General features: G+C 43.4%; 1 protein-coding gene across 1 annotated transcript in view; it reads left to right on the top strand.

Moving 5' to 3' along the window:
* Positions 1-11,533, top strand: part of LOC311128077 (hamartin-like) — a 28,019-nt gene extending 16,486 nt beyond the window's left edge. Inside the window, exons 11-22 of the mRNA XM_084160036.1 lie at positions 1,502-1,617; positions 1,745-1,844; positions 1,996-2,097; positions 2,282-2,909; positions 3,585-3,628; positions 4,616-4,782; positions 5,143-5,325; positions 5,451-5,561; positions 5,764-5,886; positions 7,051-7,238; positions 7,442-7,615; positions 7,777-11,533. Coding sequence (XP_084016162.1) covers positions 1,502-1,617; positions 1,745-1,844; positions 1,996-2,097; positions 2,282-2,909; positions 3,585-3,628; positions 4,616-4,782; positions 5,143-5,325; positions 5,451-5,561; positions 5,764-5,886; positions 7,051-7,238; positions 7,442-7,615; positions 7,777-8,470 — 2,630 coding nt within the window. The 3' untranslated portion in view covers positions 8,471-11,533. The remainder of the gene's footprint in view (positions 1-1,501; positions 1,618-1,744; positions 1,845-1,995; positions 2,098-2,281; positions 2,910-3,584; positions 3,629-4,615; positions 4,783-5,142; positions 5,326-5,450; positions 5,562-5,763; positions 5,887-7,050; positions 7,239-7,441; positions 7,616-7,776) is intronic.
* The last annotated feature ends 13,055 nt before the right edge of the window (positions 11,534-24,588 follow it).

The raw sequence follows: 24,588 nt of genomic DNA, 5'->3' as shown, positions 1-24,588 counted from the left end.
ACAACATATGTGTTTGTGTGATTTGATCTATACTGAACAAAAATATAAGCGCAACATGCAATAATTTAAACGATTTTACTGAGTTACAGTACATATAAGGAAACCAGTCAATTGAAAAATGAATTAGGCCCTAATCTATGGATTTTTGACTGGGCAGGGGCACAGCCATGGGTGGGCCTGGGAGGGAATAGGCCCACCCACTGGGGAGCCAGGCCCAGCCAATCAAAATAAGTTTCCCCCCACAAAATGACTTTATTACGGTCAGAAATACTCCTCAGTTTCATCAGCTGTCCGGGTGACTGGTCTCAGACAATCCCGCAGCTGAAGAAGCCAGATGTGGAGGTCCTGGGCTGGCATGGTTACACGTGGTCTGAGGTTGTGAGGCCGGTTGGACGTACTGCCAAATTCTCTAAAACGACGTTGGAGACAGCTTATGGTAGAGAAATGGACATTCAATTCTCTGGCAACAGCTCTGGTGGACATTCCTGCAGTCAGGATGCCAATTGCACGCTCCCTCAAAACTTGAGACATCTGTGGCATTGTGTAGTGTGACAAAACTGCACATTTTAGAGTAGCCTTTTGTCCCCAGCACAACGTGCACCTGTGTAATGATCATGCTGTTTAATCAGCTTCTTGATATGCCACACCTGTCAGGTGGATGGATTATCTTGGCAAAGGAGAAATGCTAACTAACAAGGATGTAAACAAATTTGTGCACAACATTTGAGAGAAATAAGCTTTTTGTGCATATGGAACATTTCTGGGATCTTTTATTTCAGCTCATGAAACATGGGACCAACACTTTACATATTGCGTTTATATTTTTGTTCAATATAGATTTGATAAACAATATTGACTTGTATTATATAACCAACATGCTTTTAGAAACCTTTAAAATATGTGAAGAAGGATTTGTCTTTCTTCAACATCAGATTGTCAATTTATCTGTTTACAGTATCCTTACATAGCTTCATGTGTGTCTGCATCATAGAAATAGAATGGTGTTGGAAAGCCATTGTCTTTACACTATACCACTCATTGGGGGTTTTGTGGTGTAGAAGTGTGTGTCCCGCACTACCTGCGGATGTGGCTTCGGAAAGTCAGATTTGAAACCAGATCTTTACACTGTAAAACTATGGCTGCGTTTACACAGGCAGCCCAATTTTGATCTTTTTTTAACTTATTGGTCTTTTGACAAATCAGATAAGCTCTTTTGCCAATAATTGGGCATAAAAGTCAGAATTGGACTGCCTGTGTAGCATATGTGTCGTGGAACCAGTTTCTCTATGAAACCGGTTTCAAACTGACGTAGTGCAAAAAGGCCTATTACAATATATTATTTGTTTTAATATGGAATTGATAAACGATATTGATTCATATGATATAACAATCATGCTTTAGCAACTGATCCCAACATTTATTGGTCAGGTTTTGTCATGTGATTAATCCTACATGACATTTCCGTTGGTATTTGTTCCTAATTACTGTCTTCTGTAAGCAGGCGGGAAAGGAACACCTGCCTCAAGTACTCCTGCCACCACCTCCCCGCCCCCCACCCTCTCTGATGAGTTCCCCACCATCCCTCTGACCTCCAACACCACCAGTCCATCCCGGAAGGTAGAGTATGACATCCATGCCCACGATGGGCTTTACTGGCCTTTGTAGTGTAGTAAGTAGAGACCTTGGGACTTCCTGGTTAAATAAAGGTTTAATAAAAATTACAATAAAAACTGTTCACTTTCAGCATGGCCGCCCTGTAGAAGCATCCAAACCCAGCCTGGTGAGGCAAGAACCAATCAGAGATCCTGAGAAAGGTGGAGAGTTCATCATCAACAACAACAGAGGTCAGTCATCATAAAAAATGTGGAGTTGGATATTACATTTGTATGCTTTTTACCAAGTCCTTGGTTCTTAACCCTTGTCGATCCATGTTCTCTGGTGGAAGATTGTTTTTATGTAAAACTGTATGTTTATTGGCTGTCTTCTGTTTACTAGATGCAAGTGGTGGTGAGACCGTTTCCATGACACTGACAGAACTTTCAGTCTTTATGAAGGAGCAGGAGCTGGATCTTCAGCTGAGGACAGAGAGGGAAGAGGGTGAGTACACTGACTGAGAATAGGAGTGTGCTGGTCTAAATGAGGCTGACATAACATTTTCATTTGAATGAGAGTGAACCATATACATTTCATAGCAATAGTCTTAATGCACCAATGACTGAAACGCCTGTTCCACTACAAGCCTCCTCATGTCCCCTGTTTTACCTCCCCAAAAACTCACCAGCTGCTATCACAGAGGAGCTCCTGGAGATCACGGAGGACAAGCGGGACTTGGCCGCCCTGAGGGGCTTTGACTCCCCGTTCTACCGCACCACCGAGACCCTGACAGGTACCCAGGAGAAGCCCCTGCCCAACCCCCCAATGGGCGGCCCCACGCTGCCCCGGGACCCCCACCATGCTGTGTCCACCCTAGACAAGGCACTGGAGAATGCCCAGGGGGCTAATGGTGGTGGGGACAATAGTAGGGGCTTGGCCCTGGAGCAGTCCTGGTCTTTCCAACCCATGTGTCCCTTCAGCCCCATCGAACACCCCCTCCACCAGAGTCCCTCTGCCCCAGAGGACGAGGTGGCCAAGTTCGGTGGCCTGTTCTCCCCCAGCCCCTCCATGAAGAACCCCTCCCTGCCCTACGAGGCCCTGTTTGACCTGGCTCTGCCCCGGGCCGCATCCCTCTTCGTGGGGAGGAGGACGTCGGAGGCCCTGGGCAGGGCTGCCCTGGAGAGGCTGTGCCAGCGGCAGGAGGGGCTGGAGGACAGGGAGGAGGAGGGCGAGGGGATGGTGTCGGCTTCCCCCCTGGAGGTGCTGGATCGTCTCGTTCAGCAGGGAAGCGACGCCCACGACAAGGTGCTCAACAGGTGAGGGGCCCAGCTTTTAATATTTGTGTCAGATCACAGCTGTCTGACCAGCTTTATGCTTATCAGTCTCCATCAAAACCATCTGAATATGGGTCGTCTTAGTACCTAGTCCAATAACATGGGTGTCTGTGTGCTGTATGTGTTGAAAGCAAGGGAAAGCCAGAGTGTATGTGATGTGACGCTCACTGTGTATAACTGGGCTTGGTCCTTTCCAGTCCACTGGCCTGGCCCACGGGTAAAGCTCAGTGAGAACAACTACAGGCATTGTCTGACACCCCCCAAACACACACACACACACACACACACACACACACACACACACTGTCCTCGCTCCTAAGCCAATAATACAACAGCAGAAGAGACCGTGTCAGCAGAGTTGGAGCTCTGCACAGAACAATCTGGCTCTGCTCATTTCATCCCCCACCGCCCCCACCTCTTTAGTATCTTCCCCAAAGCTGAATAGCAGGCCATGCCCTGCTTGAGGGATGTAATTGACAGGGACAGAGGCCCCGTACACAGAAAGGTGTGTCTCCAAGCCCAGATGGGTCGAGAAGACTGGGATCTACCGTTCAGATCTTTCTATGGGGGTGACGGAGTCTGATGTACTGTCCCAATGCTGACTCTGTTGAACTGACACTGTTTTTAAACAGTCATGACTCTCTCTCTCTCTTACAGATTACCTTTGCCAAGCAAGTCAGCTGACTGGACACATTTTGGAGGTATACAACCACCACCAGAGCACAGCAGCAACACTGTACTTTCAGCTAGTGCAACACAGCTTTCAGGACATGTAGGCCTCATGATGTGTTTACCCTACAATGACTACAATGTAGTTTTCCTACATCAGGCAGAAACGGAGGCTATTTGACAATGTTCTCCCACTCATAAGTGCCTTTTGGAGGTAGAATAGTAATAAAAGTTACAGATCAGTTGAGCTGATCCTAGCTGCTATGTGAGATCCTCCCTGGGTGCGAACAAGGGGCTCTGTCTTAACCATCTCCAGCTGCTGATCACTGTATAACAGCCTTTTGTCTGGGCCAAACCTCCCTCTCAGCCTGCCAAGTTAGAGCATTGGAATTGAATAAGCTTATATAAGTCATGTATTTTTGATTGTGTGTGAAACCAACTCCACAAAGAGCTTGTGGTTAACTTATGTAAGCTCCCTCATGACTCTGAGAGGCCTCGGTGTAAAGTTCTCATAGATTTTATCTGCCAGTTTTATTTTATCTACACCTACTCAGTTCCCTTTTTTCTGTGTTAGTGTGACTACATGCAGTGAACTAGTCATACCACCTTCATGCATAACTAAAGGATTATGAATAATCAATTTTCAAGATATTACTTAAAGTAGGTGTTATGTACTGTGTATGTGGGCCTGATGAAATTAGAGCTAATGAACCATAGAAACAAAGCTATATCTATGTAATGAACAGTACAATTGTTTGAGCACAGAATAGCATTAGGAGAGGGGCAGAAATAAAATCAATCCATCATAAAACTTCACATCTACCCAGTGAAATAAACCACAACTTCTACAGTGTGGAGTTAACAGTTAATTCCCACAAACAATGTGCTGGAAGTTCCTTGTTGTCATCGCATGAGAGGAACCAAATTAATTCAGTCTTATCCTGATAATTATAATTCTACGACGGGCATCATTTTCCTGGTTGTTGTTAACCTGCTGTGTGCCTGTCCTCCCTCCCCAGGCTCGGCTCCGGTGGACGAGCTGCACGCGTTGCGTAGCCAGCTGCTCCTGCTGCACAGCCAGCTGCTGTACGAACGCTACAAGAGAGAGCAGCATGCCGTCCGCAACCGACGCCTACTGCGACGCATCATCAATGCCACCGCGCTGGAGGAGCAGAACAACGCCATGGTAATAAATGCACCAGCTCCTCCCCTCCCGGATTTGTCCAGTAGCTTCTCAGAACTAGTGCGAATTGTTTGGGAGGTAGTGGTGTTGGAATCGTGACTGTCTTAAGACGGTTATCTTTAAAAGTATCACGAAGAAGTAGATGTTTTGTGGATAAGTATCACAAAACAGGAGCCTGCTCTTGATCCATTTCACTCACCGACTTTGTTGCGTGTAGTGGCTCAGTAGAGTAGGTTTTCCTTTGTTGCATATGGTGAAAAACAAGTTTCACAAATGATATGTTTCATTAAATCATATGCCATTGTAGATTTCTTCAGAAACAGTGAGCGGTCTGTCATCCTCTCTCCCTGTGTCCGCCTGCAGAAGGACCAGTTGAACCTGCAGAGTGTGGACATCGTGTCTCTGAAGGAGAGTCTGCAGGTGGAGCAGCAGCGGTGCAGACAGCTGTGGGACGACAGAGAGACTGTGGTCACAAGACTACACAGCCAGGTCCGCCAGCTACAACAGGGCCGGGACGACTACTACACCAAGAACCAGGAACTGCAGGTAGACACATGACCACATTTACACAGATTGCGCACATATGCGCTCACACACACACACACACACAGAATAATGTATATCAAATCTTCCATACTCTGTATTGTACCCTCTCTGATGTTCCTCTCCAGAGTCAGTTGAATGAGTATCAGAAGAAGATGAATGAGCTGGAGGCAGATCTGCAGAGGTCCAACAACAAGGTGTGCCACACGGGGCACCTACTCAACCAGATGACCACCAAGGTGAGGCACCTCATCTAGATCTACTTGCTCTCCTGCTGTAAAATCAATCAACATGGATGCTCTGCTTGCCACTTGTAGTAAATCAGACGCTGTATGTGGAAAGATAAAAGGACTAAGAACATAGTGTATCCATAAATAAACCAAACAGAGGGCTTTGTGGGGTTGGTCTCCATTCTGATTGGTTGTCCCGTGTGTCCTTCAGCTGAGCACCAGTGAGCGCACCCAGCAGCAGATGAGCTTCCTGAACAAGCAGCTGCTGCTCCTGGGGGAGGCCCACAAGCTGGCTGTACAGCGGCAGAAGCACACAGGCTCAGACAACGCCATGGTAAGGGACCAAGGGCCATTGAGAACAAAATAAGAGGAACTGAGGGGGAAAAGAGGAACAGAATCAGTACTACTGTATGGGTAAAAGCTGAATCAATTAAAAGACCTGTCTTCCATATTGTGTTCCATTGCATTGTGGTAAAAGTTGTCAGGGGCGTATGTATTTGGAGAGGAACAACAACCTATAGATCCCCACAATTGATGTGTCATAATACCCATAAAACCTAGCAGTCAAACAGGGAAATAGTTCCAATCGTTTTTCCACCATTCATTTTTCCCATAGGGGATTTTTGATAACCGTGTAAATCTCTCTCGGACAAGGTGACTTTTATATATATTCGGCTCTATTTACTCTCAGGTTCGAAAATGCTAATTAGCAGCAAGGTAGACCTCATGCAAGACTACAAATCCCTGCAAGCTCCTGCTCGTCATCTCTAGCTGACACCTTTGCTAACAGGTATTGTGTCATTTTAAAACTTGCCCAAGAGAGTTCACAGAATTGTCAATTTTATAGAAATGTTGCCAATTTATTCATTACTACGTTTAGGTAACATTAGATAGTTAATCGAGAGATTCTTACCGATTTGGCAGTCTCGTCCAGATCATCATGGCATTTGTAGTTCTGTGTGATAGCCACATTAGCAGATAATTAGCATTTAATTTTGGGGGGGTAAATGCAGACAAATATATTGACAAAAGTCACCTTGTCCGAGAGCAATTTGCACGGTTATCAAAACGTCACACCAGGGTAAGCCTACATGAAACACAGCCCTGAATTTAAGTGTTTCTAAAATCCCCTATGGGAAAATGTTTATGGTGGAATTTCTTTTTAGTCATTTAGCAGACGCTCTTATCCAGAGCGACTTACAGGAGCAATTAGGGTTAAGTGCCTTGCTCAAGGGCACATCGACAGATTTTTCACCTAGTCGGCTCAGGGATTAGAACCAGCGACCTTTCGGTTACTGGCACAATGCTCTTAACCACTAAGCTACCTGCCGCTCCAACAACGATTGGAACCATTTCCCTGTTTGACCGCTAGGTTTTATGATTCATACTGTGGTACTCTATACATACCAGACGATACCTCTCATGGAGGCCACTGGCCAAATCCTGGCCAGACTAGTTTAACAGTCCCCATGCCACCACCCTCTCTTTCTCCCTGTAGGAGGCCCAGATGGTGCAGGCATCCTGGGGGAAGGAGGTGGAGAGGCTGAGGCAGAGCCTGCTGCAGCAGGGCCAGAAGCTGGAGGCAGCGCAGCAGAGGGTGGGCGAGCTGGAGACACAGCTCACCAAGAAGGAACACCTCATCGTGGAGCAGAAGAAGTTCCTGGAGGACGTCAAGGGCCGGGCTAAGTATGAGCACTCCAGTTTTAGAGGTGTAAAAGGCCTCAAGGCTTATTTACAAGCTCCCTTTGAGGTTCATTGTATTGTTGTTTTGGATCAACGCAGTTGGTTTGTGGGTTTTTATGCACAACTGTATGTGTTAGCACATCAGCTAGCTCTGTTTTTGTCTCTGTAAGTGTGCGATATGAACATGTCCATCTGTCTCTGTGCAGGGGCGAGCTGCAGGCGTCAGACAGCAGGTACCAGGCCCAGAGGAGAGTGACCCAGCTCCTGCAGACGGAGCTGCTGCAGCTCTACAGTAGACTGGAGATGGAGGGTCATGTCTGCTCTACCACAGCCTCAGCAGGGGGCAGCAGTACCGATCCTGGCCCTCCTATAGACTCTAGGTGAGATGGCAGTCAAACTGTTAAAGTTCCATTTGCTTAACTTTATGGAATGCACATGCGGAAAGGTGTGTGTGTGTGTGTATGTGCCATTAGAAGCCAAATGTATATTTGAAAGTAATCCCCTTCCATGTTTTCCTCCCCTGTCTCTATGGTAATGGCAGTATCATGGAGCCAGATGGACCAGTCACATCAGGGACCAATGAGTGCTCAGATGACGGCAGACCACCTCAGTCCCCACGACGCAACGGCATCACTTTATCTCCAGGGCAACCAAAGGCGAACAACCCCCCCAAGTCGCCCCCTGTCAACTCGGTCAACGGCACCCAGGAAGTCCCCAAGCCTCTCCTTGTGGAGCCTTCCCTCTCCTGTCCCCATGCCCCCCCACTGCCCCCCGACGCCACCCCCCTCACTGTTGGCTCCTACCCCAGCGCCAAGAGCTTCCTGGGCATGCGGGCGCGGGAGCTGTTCCGGAACAAGAGCGAGAGCCAGTGTGACGAGGAGCCTCCGCCCCCCCGCCTGGCCGGCCTTTCACAGTGCCTGAAGACTGAGCTGTGTGTGGAGCCCTCATTTCCCCCACTGGGGAATGCTCTGACATGTCCTGTCTCTAACCCTGTCCTTAACCTTACCCTTGTCCCTACCCTTTCCCCTGCCCTTGCGTCTATACTGGGTGCCCCTCTCACTGTGCCCGCCAAGGAGCACCCGCCTGAAACCAAGCAGAGAGCTACCAAGCAGGAGACTACCAGACGGAAGATGGGAGGAGCAAGGGGAGGGGCGGCGGCCAGTTCAGCACGACCCAGACAGCAACCGCAACTAAGGATCATGGACTACAACGAAACGCATCACAAGCACAGTTAAAAGACAATAACTGAGACCGGAGAGGAGAGAGGATGGAGAGTAGGAGAGTAGGACTGAGTGGTCGGCCGGAGCAAGAGCTACAAACAGTAAAAGATAAAGCTCTTTTTAAATTGTGTTATTTATCCCATTCCCTCAAGTGGACAACAGGATTTGAACCACTGATTTGATTTACTCCCCTATCAAATGTAAAGATTGGAAGGAAGGTTTAAATAAGGAGGTAATGTTGCAATATACCAGCAGAGACCACATTATCTTTATCTGCTTTCAGTTATACTTAGACATTTGGGAGTTTTTCGAACAATTTCATATAAATAGACACCCTATTTCCAAATCCGTTATTTGAAGTTATAAAAATACTCTATATAAAAAATGACACAAATTAGACCAATATAAGACACTAAGGTGTAAGAGTCTTGTAGGATGTGTCAGAAAAGGATGTTTCTGAAAGCCTGGTTTTGGTTGACTAATGTCCATCTTGAGCACCTGTACTGATGTTGTGTGAGGAAGGGGGTGGGGTGATCCTCAAGGCTTGGAGGGTAGCTGTGCCAAGTATGGGATTGTTGTCCGTAATTCAAACTCCTCTGCTATTCCTGGGGAGGAACCAGGGAGTTTGACTGTTGCATTGTAAATAAACTATACTGTAGCAAGAGGATTGCTTTTCCATGCTAATTTCATTAGGCCTGCATTCCTGACAGAAATGTCCTTTAGTATATGGGTCGTTCCACCAATTCAGTGTCTTTTGATAAGTGTAACTTGATCAAAAAACGTTTGATTTCACCTAATTTTGTCATAAAGAGCACATGTTAAATAAAATAATGACTATAGTAAGTGCTAAATAAAGTAATAAAGTAAGAGTTGACGATTTCATCTTAAATCAGCCAAAAATCCCCTTGTGACAGAGGAAATGGAAGCTTGTTTTGTGCAGCAGAGTGGCAATTGAATGCAAGCTTCACATTTTAACTTTTTATTGTTAAAACATTTCTAGCCTGTCTATCTATGGGTAACCGGGTTGAAGTGTTATGCTTGACCCACTCAGTTTTCCACCACAAAACACGAGAAAATGACAGAGTAGAACCAGCTGAACTGCTTTTTTTTTTTAAGGAATATTAAAACGAGAGTTCAGTTCACGTAACAGGGTTGACCTTAAAATGCGGGACAGACGTAAATGGATCACTAATCACATGAAATCAATAATAATCTTCAGAAATTACTTTGTCAAAGCAACAAAATAACTAGGGCTTTACAATGATAGTGAACATTTGGAGAAATGTTGGGATTAAGTGGGCTAAAATCTTCCTATAAGTCACAAGGGGTGCACGGAGGGACATGTCAAAATGCTGAATTGTGGCACTTTAGCAAGTCTTTATTCATATAAAATGGGACTTATCGAATTCTCCATGTGGTCTATAATAAAGGACGCTTTTGAAATTCAATATCGGTGCAAAACAATGTCTACTTAAAATATCAAAGGGCACTCTTTGTGGTACGACCCATGTGTTGAAGACAGTGTGTTTGTGCAGAGTTTGTTTGTTTGTATGCAAGTGTATGTTGTTTAAGTGAATTTGCAATAAGAAAAATGGGCAACATTTAGAAATGCTTTTTATGAGTAGTTTTTTTTATTTTTTATTTATTATTTCATGATCACTCCCTTCCCCAAGTAGTCCTAGCCTTGCAAGGTGCTTTGCAACCTGTAAGAATAAGTATTTTGGGGATATATTCCATTTACATTCCTGTTAGTGTTGATGAACATTACTGAAACTTGCAATAACATTTATTATCAAACTGGAATATTGATATGACATCAGCATTTGTTAACAGAGTATAAAAATATAAGATGCTTAAAGTACCTGCAACGTTCTGCAACTAATGTTGCTCATGAGAACCACATATCTTGAGTTTAGGTCATACTCATGCTATGTTCATTCCAACAAATAATTTGCAATACATCTACCTGTATAAAGCAGTGTTTTCTGTTCGAGTTCACTTACAGAAAGTGTACAGAAAGACACTTTGAACGTGCCAAACATTTTAATCGAATACTAAATACAACCATTTCAAAATGACACGTTCACCTCACCAAGTGTTTCTATTCTAGTTGATATGTTATGTATCTGGGCAGGGCTGGGTAGGTTTCTTTCTAAATGTAATCCGTTAGTTACCTGTCCAAAATTGTAATCAGTAACTTTTGGATTACCCAAACTCAGTAATGTAATCTGATTACTTTCCCCTTAAGAGTCATTAGAAGAAGACAAAGAGGATCCATCAAACACATTTGGTGTGTCATCATAGTGGTCTCTGACTTGTGGTCAGATTTGCTCCGGTGGAACAAACTTTAAATTGCGACATTTTTCAATGCTGAATTGAATGTCGGTGAGAAACAGAAAGGTGTCAATGTATTTCACAACATCCTTTCAGAAGTAATTCACAAAGTATTCCTCTAGTTTTAAAAGTATCTGTAATCTGATTACAATATTTTTGCTGGTAACGGATTAGTTAGTTTTTTTGTAATCAGATTACATGTATCTGATTAAATGTAATCAGTTACTCCCCAACCCTGTGTCTGGGTGTCTCTCAAAAGGGCTGAGTTCTGCGTAAAAGGTTTACATGTGTCATGTTTTCTGAGAAAAAAACTAGTCTCTGCCAATTGATTCTTATTGGTCCAACTGACCTATGGCAGTCAGAATTGCCTCTTTCTTTTCAGTAAGAAGTGGTAGAATTTTACTTTGATGTGGACATTGAAAGTTGGGTTCTTCCATGTGTTGAAATGGTCATAAATCCTGTTGTCCACTGGGAACTTCAGCTGTCATTCCCTCTGCCTTGCTATCTAAAGCATGTTCAACAATCCACTTTAATGCCAACAGTACAGTATAGTAAGTAGTAGGAACTACAACAAACCAAGATAGAAGGCACACTCAAGCGTGAACTGAATGGAAAGCTTGAGTTGGGACTCCTTTTGGAGCTGGAGATTTTTGAAAAGAGGCAAACAAAGTTCTTTAAAGCAGTTGCTTGTGTTTAACTGTGAACAATAAAAAATAAAAATCGTCTTCAATGTTTTGCACTACAGATCCTCTGAATGTTGTTTTTCTTTTTCATTAAATGTTCTATAGTCACAACTAAGGGACAGATCACAATTTACTGGGAGGTTTTTTTTTTTGCTTTGGGGGGGATTTTTTATATTTTTTTCGGCACAAGGGAGGGTAGTGCGTTTTCCCCCTGGTTTACATTCGCTCTTTTGCAGGTTTTACTATATAATTTCTTCCATTTTCAAATCTGCTTACATGCACCTCCCCTATATCAAGGTGTTTTGGTACTTCCCTCATGCACTATGCTTTTCCATGTGCTAACTTTTACTATAGCAAAGGTCAATATGGTCTAACGGTCCATCCTGCCCTCTATCCACCATTCATTCATATTGACAATCGTGGTAGTTGAATAGTTTGTCCAGATCTGCAATAGGCTAACTAGCAATCATACCACACATAAAAACATTCAAAGCTGTATAATTATTATTATTTTTAAATATGAATCAACAAGACAAATAGGAATAGCTGAAAGGCAGCGGAGAGGCGGAGTGCATGCTCCCGGCAGGCCCAGTTATTCAGGAAAGCTTAACACATGCTCTGCCTCTTCTCTAATCCCAGCAGCTATTCCTCGCGCACCTTGAACCTAACGCTTCAATATAGCCTAAATATTTAACATTTTACTTTTAATGTATTACCTTTTAATATGTGGCAAAAACACAACCTATCACAAAGTTTGAATCTGATTAGGCTACTTCAAGAGTCTCCAATAGGCATGCACAAAATATAATTCCAGCATCCTCAAAATGGCTTGACATTTACCAGGTTTCAATCCAACCTTTTTATGCGAGTAAAGTAACCTAAATGTCTTGATAGAAAATGTCACCACATCATGGGAAAGCATGCAGTTTATTAGGCTACAGATTTAAGTTATGATGAACTTCACAGGGTGGTGAAAGTGCACAGTAATGAGGTTGATTCTCCATTCAATAAATATCAATGGTCTTATTCTGGTGACATGATGATCGATGCTTGGGTGCCAATTGACATAACAATAATCTTGCGCTTTTGTCCATAATCATTTTGTACATAATCTCATCATGTAGTAGGCTATACCTGCACTACAGTGCATTCGGAAAGTATTCAGACCCCTTGACTTTAGAGCCTACGTTACAGCCTTATTCTAAAATCGATTAAATTGTTTTTCTCCTCATCAATCTACACACAATACCCCATAATGACAAATGAAAAACAGGTTTTTAGAAATGTTTGCACAAAAAAAGTATTCAAATTGACCATAAAGTTTTGCATATACTACACATCGAAACGAGGAATAGTGTTTTTGTAATTTGTTATAGGCTGTTTTTAAGGAGACGTAAATGTGGCTCATTTTTAGGTTGTTTCGGTTATTTCTAATTGTACTATTTCACTGTAGATCCCCCAGCCCAGCTAAACCTGCCTTAGATAGCTCCTTTGTCCCACCCCCCATACATGCGGAGACCGACTCAATTGGTGCCTCCAGTGATGCTATCTCTTTCATTGTTACCCAACGCTTAGGTTTACCTCCACTTTACTCATATCCTTCCATATCCTTGTCTGTACATAATGCCCTGAATCTTTTCTACAATGCCCGGAAATCTGCCCCCTTTATTCTATGTACCCAACGCACTAGAAGACCAGTTCTTAAAGCCTTTAGCCGTATCCTTATTCTAGTCCTCCTCTGTTCCTCTGGTGATGTAGAGGCTAACCCAGGCCCTGCAGCCCTCAGTATCACTCCTACTCCCCAGGCGCTATCATTTGCTGACTTCTGTAATCGCAAAAGTCTTGGTTTCTTGCACGTAAATATCAGAAGTCTACTTCCTAAGTTTGAGTTATTCACTGCGTTAGCACACTCCGCCAACCCTGATGTTCTAGCAGTGTCTGAATCCTGGCTTAGGAAGGCCACCAAAAATTCTGAAATTTCCATCCCCAACTATAACATTTTCTGTCTAGATAGAACTGCCAAAGGGGGTGGAGTTGCAATCTACTGTAGAGAGAGCCTGCAGAGCTCTATCATACTATCCAGGTCTGTGCCCAAACAGTTTGAGCTTCTACTTCTAAAAATCCACCTTTCCAGAAATAAGTCTCTCACTGTTGCCGCTTGCTACAGACCCCCCTCAGCCCCCAGCTGTGCCCTGGATACCATATGTGAATTGATTGCCCCCCATTTATCCTCAGAGTTTGTACTGCTTGGTGACCTAAATTGGGATATGCTTAACACCCCGGCCATCCTACAATCCAAACTAGATGCCCTCAATCTCACACAAATTATCAACGAACCTACCAGGTACAACCCTAAATCCGTAAACATGGGTACCCTCATAGATATCATCCTGACTAACTTACCCTCTAAATACACCTCCGCTGTCTTCAACCAGGATCTCAGCGATCACTGCCTTATTGCCTGCGTCCGTAACGGGTCCGCGGTCAAACGACCACCCCTCATCACTGTCAAACGCTCCCTAAAACACTTTAGCGAGCAGGCCTTCCTAATTGACCTGGCCCAGGTATCCTGGATGGATATAGATCTCATTCCGTCAGTAGAGGATGCCTGGTTGTTCTTTAAAAGTAATTTCCTCTCAATCTTAAATAAACATGCCCCATTCAAAAAATACAGAACTAAGAACAGATATAGCCCCTGGTTCTCCTCAGACTTGACTGCCCTTGACCAGCACAAAAACATCCTGTGGCGTACTGCATTAGCATCAAATAGCCCCCGCGATATGCAACTTTTCAGGGAAGTTAGGAACCAATATACACAAGCAGTCAGGAAAGCAAAGGCTAACTTTTTCAAACAGAAATTTGCATCCTGTAGCACTAACTCCAAAAAGTTTTGGGACACTGTAAAGTCCATGGAGAATAAGAGCACTTCCTCCCAGCTGCCCACTGCACTGAGGCTAGGAAACACTATCACCACCGATAAATCTACAATAATCGAGAATTTCAACAAGCATTTTGCTACGGCTGGCCATGCTTTCCACCTGGCTACCACTACCCCGGCCACCAACTCTGCACCCTCCGCTGCAACTTGCCCATGCCCCCCCCCCCGCTTCTCCTTCACACAAATTCAGACAGCTGATGTTCTGAAAGAGCTGCAAAATCTGGACCCCTACAAATCAGCTGGGCTAGACAATCTGGACCCTTTCTTTCTAAAACTAGCCGCAGAAATTGTCGCAACCCCTATTACTAGCCTGTTCAACCTCTCTTTCGTAACGTCTGAGATCCCCAGAGATTGGAAAGCTGCCGCGGTCATCCCCCTCTTCAAAGGGGGTGACACTCTAGATCCAAACTGTTACAGACCTATATCCATCCTGCCCTGCCTTTCGAAAGTATTTGAAAGCCAAGTTAACAAACAGATCACCAACCATTTCGAATCCCACCGTACCTTCTCCGCTATGCAATCCGGTTTCCGAGCTGGTCATGGGTGCACTTCAGCCACGCTCAAGGTCCTAAACGATATTATAACCGCGATCGATAATAGACAGTACTGTGCAGCCGTCTTCATCGACCTGGCCAAGGCTTTCGACTCTGTCAACCACCGCATTCTTATTGGCAGACTAAATAGCCTTGGTTTCTCAAATGACTGCCTCGCCTGGTTCACCAACTACTTCTCAGATAGAGTTCAATGTGTGAAATCGGAGGGCCTGTTGTCTGGACCTATGGCAGTCTCTATGGGGGTGCCACAGGGTTCAATTCTTGGGCCGACTCTTTTCTCCGTGTATATCAATGATGTCGCTCTTGCTGCTGGTGACTCTCAGATCCACCTCTACGCAGACGACACCATTTTTTATACATCTGGCCCTTCATTGGACACTGTGTTAACAAACCTCCAAACGAGCTTCAATGCCATACAACACTCCTTCAGTAGCCTCCAACTGCTCTTAAACACTAGTAAAACTAAATGCATGCTCTTCAATCGAACGCTGCTGGCACCCGCCCACCCGACTAGAATCACCACTCTCGACGGGTCTGACCTAGAGTATGTGGACAACTACAAATACCTAGGTGTCTGGTTAGACTGTAAACTCTCCTTCCAGACTCACATTAAGAATCTCCAATCCAAAGTTAAATCTAGAATCGGCTTCCTATTTCACAACAAAGCCTCCTTCACTCATGCTGCCAAACATGCCCTCGTAAAACTGACTATCCTACCAATCCTTGACTTCGGCGATGTCATTTACAAAATAGCCTCCAACACTCTACTCAGCAAATTGGATGTAGTCTATCACAGTGCCATCCGTTTTGTCTCCAAAGCCCCATACACTACCCACCACTGTGACCTGTACGCTCTTGTTGGCTGGTCCTCACTACATGTTCGTCGTCAAACCCACTGGCTCCAGGCCATCTATAAATCACTGCTAGGCAAATCCCCGCCTTATCTTAGCTCATTGGTCACCATAGCAGCACCCACCCGTAGTCTGCGCTCCAGCAGGTATATCTCACTGGTCATTCCCAAAGCCAACACCTCCTTTGGCCGCCATTCCTTCCAGTTCTCTGCTGCCAATGACTGGAACGAATTGCAAAAATCTCTGAAGCTGGAGACTCTTATCTCCCTCACTAACTTTAAGCATCAGTTGTCAGAGCACCTTACCGATCACTGCACATGTACACAGCCCATCTGAAATTAGCCCACCCAACTACCTCATCCCTATATTGTTATTTATTTTGCTCTTTTGCACCCCAGTATCTCTATTTGCACATACTCTCTTGCACATCTAGCATTCCAGTGTTAATACTAATTGTAATTATTTGCACTATAGCCTATTTATTGCCTTACCTCCATAACTTGCTACATTTGCACATACTGTATATATATTTTCTGTTGTATTTTATGACCTTATGTTTTTTTTACCCCATATGTAACTCTGTGTTGTTGTTTTTATCGCACTGCTTTGCTTTATCTTGGCCAGGTCGCAGTTGTAAATGAGAACTTGTTCTCAACTGGCTTACCTGGTTAAATAAAGGTGAAATAAAAATATATATTTTTTGGGCCAATATCACTTGTTTATTGATGGCGCTGGTTGCGCCAAATTGGATATGAATGCATATGGATGTCCGGTAAATTTCTCAAATGTCTGGTAAATATAAATCTTCCTCGTCACGTTGTCCGGCACTAAATTTTCCTAAAGGAAACCCTGAAATGTGTTTTTATGCAGAGTTTAGAATATTCGCATTAAAATCTTTCGCAAATTAGATGGAAACCTATAGACACCCTAAAGACTGTGGCAAGTGCGCTAGTCCAGTGTCACTTTGATTAGGCCTGCACATAATGGTTAATCAGCAGCCCCAAACTTCTAAAGAATAAGCTAGAGACTAGGGTTGAATATTTTCCTGGTATTTTACAAATGTTCCATACCGAGAATAGTCACTTTTCTCCCGGGTAACCCGGTATTTCCCGCCCAAACCAGAAGTGTCATTCGAAAGCATATAAAGCACGTTCATGTCTGGATTTGTTTAGAGTTTTCATCGGCATGAAAATTCAAGTCTGATGCTACCTGAGCCTGATGAGCCATGCATTAAATACATTTTATGAGCCCTACATTAAAGACATTTTATGAGCCCAAGCCCAAAAAATCCCAAATGATTGTGCCTTAATCCAATATATAGCCTATGAGGCTACCCAACCTGGTCTCAGAGCATTTCGTATTATTCTGTACCTAAATCCGAGACACTCCATTTAGTATGATATTTTATGTTTTGTATGGTATGTATTAATTTGTGAATGTCCATCACTCATTTTGTATGATATGTTATGAATTACAATTCGTATTATATGTTACGAATTTGCTAAATGTATGATATGTTATGAATTTGCAAAACGTAAAATATGCTACAAGTTTGCAAAAGGTATGATATTTTATGAATTCTAGCTAGGTGGCTAACATTAGCTAGCTCGCTAACATTATCTATGCTAGGGGTTAGGGGTTAAGGTTAGGGTGAAGTTTAGGAGTTAGGTTGAAAGGTTAGGGGAAGGGTTAGCTAAACGGGTTAGGGGAAGGGTTAGCTAACATGCTAAGTAGTTGAAAAGTTGCTAATTAGCTAAAATGCTAAAGTTGCCCGTGATGAGATTTGAACTAGCAACCTTTGGGTTGCTAGACCTTAGCGTTATATGCCTACCCATCCACCCCGACCAACAACCCTACTTTTGTTTTTGCCTTAAGTAACCATCGGTTTTATGTAACTATACCAAACATAACATATCATACTAAATGGAGTGTCTCGGATTTACGTACAGAATAATATGAAATGCTCTGAGACCAGGTTGGGCTACTGCACATTATTTATGACAGTAAAACATAATAGCCCATAGATGTATCTCTGTTAAAAAAGGTGACCCTCGAAAGCCAGATGGAGATGTGTAAATTAGATGTGCATTCAGTCCTTATACTGTAGCATATGCTGTAGCAAATGTAGGGACCACAGTGGAAATACACTATATATACAAAAGTATGTGGACACCCCTTCAAATTAGTGGATTCGGCTTTTTCAGGCACACCTGTTGCTGACAGGTGTATAAAATCGAGCACACAGCCATGCAATCTCCATAGATAAACTTTGGCAGTGAATGGCCTTATTGAAGAGTTCAGTGACTTTCAACATGGCACTGTCATAGGATGCCACCTTTCCAACAAGTCAGTTCGTCACATTTCTGCCCTGCTAGAGCTGCCCCAGTCGACTGTAAGTGCTGTTATTGTGAAGTGGAAACGTCTAGGAGCCACAACGGCTCAGCCGCAAAGTGGTAGTCCACACAAGCTCACAGAACGGGACCGCTGAAGCGCATAGCGCATAAAAATCATCTGTCCTCAGTTGCAACACTCACTACCTAGTTCCCAATGTCAGCACAAGAACTGTTCGTCGGGAGCTTCATGAAATGGGTTTACGTGGCCGAGCAGCCGCACACAAGCGTAAGATCACCATGCGCAATGCAAAGGGTCAGCTGGAGTGGTGTATAGCTCGCCGCCATTGGACTCTGGAGCAGTGGAAACGCGTTCTCTGGAGTGATGAATCACGCTTCACCATCTGGCAGTCCGACGGACTAATCTGGGTTTGGTGGATGCCAGGAGAACGCTACCTGCCCAAATGCAGAGTGCCAGCTGTAAAGTTTGGTGGAGGAGGAATAATGGTCGGGGACTGTTTTTCATAGTTCGGGCTAGGCCCCTTAGTTCCAGTTAAGGGAAATCTTAATGCTACAGCATACAATTACATTCTAGACGATTCGGTGCTTCCAACTTTGTGGCAACAGTTTAGGGAAGGCCCTTCCCTGATTCAGCATGACAATGCCCCGGTACACAAAGCGAGGGCCATAAAGAAATGGTTTGTCGAGATCGGTGTGGAAGAACGTGACTGGCCTGCACAGAGCCCTGACCTCAACCCCATCAAACGTCTTTGGGATTAATTGGAACGCCGACTGTGAGCCCGACCTCACTAATGCTCTTGTGGCTGAAATGGAAGCAAGTCCCCGCAGCAATGTTCTAACATCTAGTGGAAGGCCTTCTCAGAAGAGTGGAGGCTGTTATAGCAGCAAAGGGGGGACCAACTCCATATTAATGCCCATGATTTTGGAATGAGATGTTTGACGAGCAGGTGTCCACATACCTTTGGTCATGTAGTGTAAATTCCCGACTTTATTGTGTAATCCCAGTCACTTTTAACATTATTTCTGTATATGTATTTTTTTTAATGACAAATAAAATCTATCAATCCAAACTGTGTAGAGGCAATTTGATGAGTGGAAAGAGATCTGTTACAAAACACCAAAAAGTTTAATGACATTCAGAGATTGTCAAGCCAAGCCTTCGATACTGGGTAAGTGTACAAGGTAGGGAGAGATGTGTTTTGTGTTTGTCAAGATTGACATACAGTGGGGAAAAAAAGTATTTAGTCAGCCACCAATTGTGCAAGTTCTCCCACTTAAAAAGATGAGAGAGGCCTGTAATTTTCATCATAGGTACACGTCAACTATGACAGACAAATTGAGAGAAAAAAATCCAGAAAATCACATTGTAGGATTTTTAATGAATTTATTTGCAAATTATAGTGGAAAATAAGTATTTGGTCACCTACAAACAAGCAAGATTTCTGGCTCTCACAGACCTGTAACTTCTTCTTTAAGAGGCTCCTCTGTCCTCCACTCGTTACATGTATTAATGGCACCTGATTGAACTTGTTATCAGTATAAAAGACACCTGTCCACAACCTCAAACAGTCACACTCCAAACTCCACTATGGCCAAGACCAAAGAGCTGTCAAAGGACACCAGAAACAAAATTGTAGACCTGCACCAGGCTGGGAAGACTGAATCTGCAATAGGTAAGCAGCTTGGTTTGAAGAAATCAACTGTGGGAGCAATTATTAGGAAATGGAAGACATACAAGACCACTGATAATCTCCCTCGATCTGGGGCTCCACGCAAGATCTCACCCCGTGGGGTCAAAATGATCACAAGAACGGTGAGCAAAAATCCCAGAACCACATGGGGGGACCTAGTGAATGACCTGCAGAGAGCTGGGACCAAAGTAACAAAGCCTACCATCAGTAACACACTACGCCGCCAGGGACTCAAATCCTGCAGTGCAAGACGTGTCCCCCTGCTTAAGGCAGTACATGTCCAGGCCCGTCTGAAGTTTGCTAGAGTGCATTTGGATGATCCAGAAGAGGATTGGGAGAATGTCATATGGTCAGATGAAACCAAAATATAACTTGTTGGTAAAAACTCAACTCGTCGTGTTTGGAGGACAAAGAATGCTGAGTTGCATCCAAAGAACACCATACCTACTGTGAAGCATGGGGGTGGAAACATCATGCTTTGGGGCTGTTTTTCTGCAAAGGGACCAGGATGACTGATCCGTGTAAAGGAAAGAATGAATGGGGCCATGTATCGTGAGATTTTGAGTGAAAATCTCCTTCCATCAGCAAGGGCATTGAAGATGAAACGTGGCTGGGTCTTTCAGCATGACAATGATCCCAAACACACCGCCCGGGCAACGAAGGAGTGGCTTCGTAAGAAGCATTTCAAGGTCCTGGAGTGGCCTAGCCAGTCTCCAGATCTCAACCCCATAGAAAATCTTTGGAGGGAGTTGAAAGTCTGTGTTGCCCAGCGACAGCCCCAAAACATCACTGCTCTAGAGGAGATCTGCATGGAGGAATGGGCCAAAATACCAGCAATAGTGTGTGAAAACCTTGTGAAGACTTACAGAAAACGTTTGACCTGTGTCATTGCCAACAAAGGGTATATAACAAAGTATTGAGAAACTTTTGTTATTGACCAAAGACTTATTTTCCACCATAATTTGCAAATAAATTCATAAAAAATCCTACAATGTGATTTTCTGGATATTTTTTTCTCAATTTGTCTGTCATAGTTGACGTGTACCTATGATGAAAATTACAGGCCTCTCTCATCTTTTTAAGTGGGAGAACTTGCACAATTGGTGGCTGACAAAATACTTTTTTCCCCCACTGTAGTCTATTTATTTTGGTGTAGAAAACGCAAACCGTGTCAGTATGTTTTGTTAATTGGTTGTGTGATACATTGGCATAGAAACATGTTGGTGGATTTTTTTTGGCATATATTTTATGCTAGGTTTCCCCCTATCTGATAATTGTTTGCAACCGGCTCTAAGGGAGAGCAGGCTCTAAGGCAGGGAGAGTGAGCTCCTCTGTGGTGGTCGGCGAACCCTCAACCTTCTGGCCCGTAGCCGTACGTGGCATCAACTGTGCCACAAAAGCAAAGTAGATATCCATGTTTATAAACACAGTGTCGTTATTGTTATTTGTGGTCGTTACATTATTTTGAGTTAATTCTATGAGTGGGAGGGTGTTCAATTTATTTTACAGTACAAGGGGAGGGTCATGTGAAAATACAGTGGCTTGCGAAAGTATTCACCCCCCTTGGCATTTTTCCTATTTTGTTGCCTTACAACCTGGAATTAAAATGGAATTTTTTTGTGAAACAAACAAGAAATAAACAATTGGATTGAGGTCTGGGCTTTGACTAGGCCATTCCAAGACATTTAAATGTTTCCCCTTAAACCACTCAAGTGTTGCTTTAGCAGTATGCTTAGGGTCATTGTCCTGCTGGAAGGTGAACCTCCGTCCCATTCTCAAATCTCTGGAAGACTGAAACCGGTTTCCCTCAAGAATTTCCCTGTATTTAGCGCCATCCATCATTCCTTCAATTCTGACCAGTTTCCCAGTCCCTGCCGATGAAAAACATCCCCGCAGCATGATGCTGCCACTACCATGCTTCACTGTGGGGATGGTGTTCTCGGGGTGATGAGAGGTGTTGGGTTTGCGCCAGACATAGCGTTTCCTTGATGGCCAAATAGCTCAATTTTTGTCTCATCTTTTTGTACCTTCTTCCATATGTTTGGGGAGTCTCCCACATGCCTTTGGCAAACACCAAACATATTTTTTTCTTTAAGCAATGGCTTTTCCGTAAAGCCCAGCTCTGTGGAGTGTACGGATTAAAGTGGTCCTATGGACAGATACTCCAATCTCCACTGTGGAGATTTGCAACTCCTTCAGGGTTATCTTTGATCTCTTTGTTGCCTCTCTGATTAATGCCCTCCTTGCCTGGTCTGTGAGTTTTGGTGGGCGGCCCTCTCTTGGCAAGTTTATTGTGGTGCCATATTCTTTCCATTTTTTAATAATAGATTTAATGGTGCTCCGTGGGATGTTCAAAGTTTCTGATATTTTTTTATAACCCAACCCTGATCTGTACTTCTCCACAACTTTGTCCCTGACCTGTTTGGAGAGCTCCTTGGTCTTCATGGTGCCGCTTGCTTGGTGGTGCCCCTTGCTTAGTGGTGTTGCAGACTCTGGGGCCTTTCAGAACAGGTGTGTGTATATATACTGAGATCATGTGACAGATCATGTGACACTTGGATTTCACACAGCTGGACTTTATTTAACTAATTATGTGACTTCCGAAGGTAATTGGTTGCACCAGATCTTATTTAGGGGCTGCATAGCAAAGGGGGTGAATACATATGCACGCACCACTTTTCTGTTATTAATTTTTTTCATTTCACTTCCCCAATTTGGACTATTTTGTGTATATCCATTTCATGAAATCCAAATAAAAAAACATTTAAATTACAGGTTGTAATGCAACAAAATAGGAAAAACACCAAGGGGGATGAATACTTTTGCAAGGCACTGTATTTGTTATGTTTTCTTTAATGACACCTTGAGTTGGACCAGCCCCCCACCCCCAGTAAACATAGATCTGTCCCTAACTTCAACCAAGGGTAAAAATGACCACTAAACATCGTTCTCTATCTCATTCCCCACTAGAGAGCACTGTTGTTCCAAACACTTAGCCTTTTCCTGCAGTGGTTCAATCAACAGGTAAACCAGTCTGGTAGATGTGGTGTATAGTTGATGATTGGAGACAACAAGTCCTTAGACAATTATTGCCAAGTTCAAAATACTGGCAGTGGTAGCTACAGGATATATTTAAAATGTTCAATTATGTTATTTAGCTGTTGCATTATTACTGGTCTAATATATGATGATGGTTAGTGGTACAAAAAGACAGCATAGAATGTAATAGCCATGTATCAAACTAGCTCAATGGTATAACACTTCAACCTTGTTCTAAATAGTTTAATGGCTGCCTATTTTCAGCCTATTTCCTGCACACCAAATTGTTCTAAATTCCTCTCCTTCCTATTACCTGAAACTGTTTTTATTTTGTACATTTCTAGCCCATATATTAACAAATTGGGCAAAGAGATTAACTGAATAAAGAATAGTGACAGTTGTTTTATGCAGATATTCAGTGTGTGTGTGGGTGTGTGTTTCATCGACAAAGCTCAGTTTTATGGGTTAATTCTACGGTCCTATGTGTATATCATTTCGGGAAAGGAATCATTGTGGGTATAACTGAGCAAGTACGATTCGTTTATCAAACGTGTGCCTATGTATTTCATGAGTAAAAAAAATATATATATATGATTAATTTACCAGTACTCCGCGGGGTCAGGCAAATTGATGCAGCATAATTGGTCACAGAGGGAATCCTTGGCAATTTGTGATTTCAGACTGTACTCAAGAAATTAGATGTCAGTGCAAATGTGAAATTGCTCCTCAATGTTCTCAAAGATTCCATGAAAATTTAAATATAAATCTTAAGTATTTCCAGCAAAGGGATTCTTCTTTTTTTGACAACTTGAAATGAGCCCTGTACAAATGATCTGAATGAGGAAAAGTGTTGCAGAGAAAAACACAGCAGGCTATGCAAAGTAAGGATTGGGCTCCAAGGAGAATGTCTATCTCTTGGCAACAGTAAAGTCCTGTGGATTCATTCCATTTGAGAGAATTATGTGGAAATTATTATTATTTCGTAATTTTCAGAAATATACATTTTAGTCATTTAGCAGACGCTCTTATCCAGAGCGACTTACAGTTAGTGAATGTATACATGTATTTTTTTATACTGGCCCCCGGTGGGAAACGAACCCACATCGCTGCTGGCCAAACCGTCCCCCTACCTTGGACGACGCTGGACCAATTGTGCGCCGCCCATGGGACTGGACTCGAACCAGGATCTCTAGTAGCACAGCTAGCACTGCGATGCAGTGCATTAGACCACTGCGCCACTCGAAATGCAGGGTATTAATGTGACTTTGCTACATTTCTGATAACACATAGTTGATTTTCAAACCTTAATTACACACAAAATTACACAGGTGCTTGAGCAACAGAAAACATTGATGTATAACATTGCAGGCAGTGAATCTATAAATACAGGAGGACATCTTTCTCTTTTTACAGCAACTATCTCATGCATTAACTGGTGAATCTATTAGATTCACGTGGCCAGTAAAGTTTGTAACTTAGCAATACTTAAATTCCTCCTTTTCCTAATGATATCATAATGGCATATTTAATGACCAGGAAAGATTCTTTGAAGCAGTCCAGAAGAAGGCTTTCCTCAAGTAAGACTGTTTGAAAACTATATAGGCACTTGACAAAGTTCTATCCTATTATAGTAATGAGTTTGAGATGGTTCATTTCTTCAATTGCACTGACATCAAACTCAAAGTTTTATTA

This window comes from Coregonus lavaretus (assembly GCF_964263955.1).
Source record: "Coregonus lavaretus genome assembly, chromosome: 4".
Taxonomy (NCBI): domain Eukaryota; kingdom Metazoa; phylum Chordata; class Actinopteri; order Salmoniformes; family Salmonidae; genus Coregonus; species Coregonus lavaretus.
This window is presented reverse-complemented; position numbering and strand designations above follow the sequence as displayed.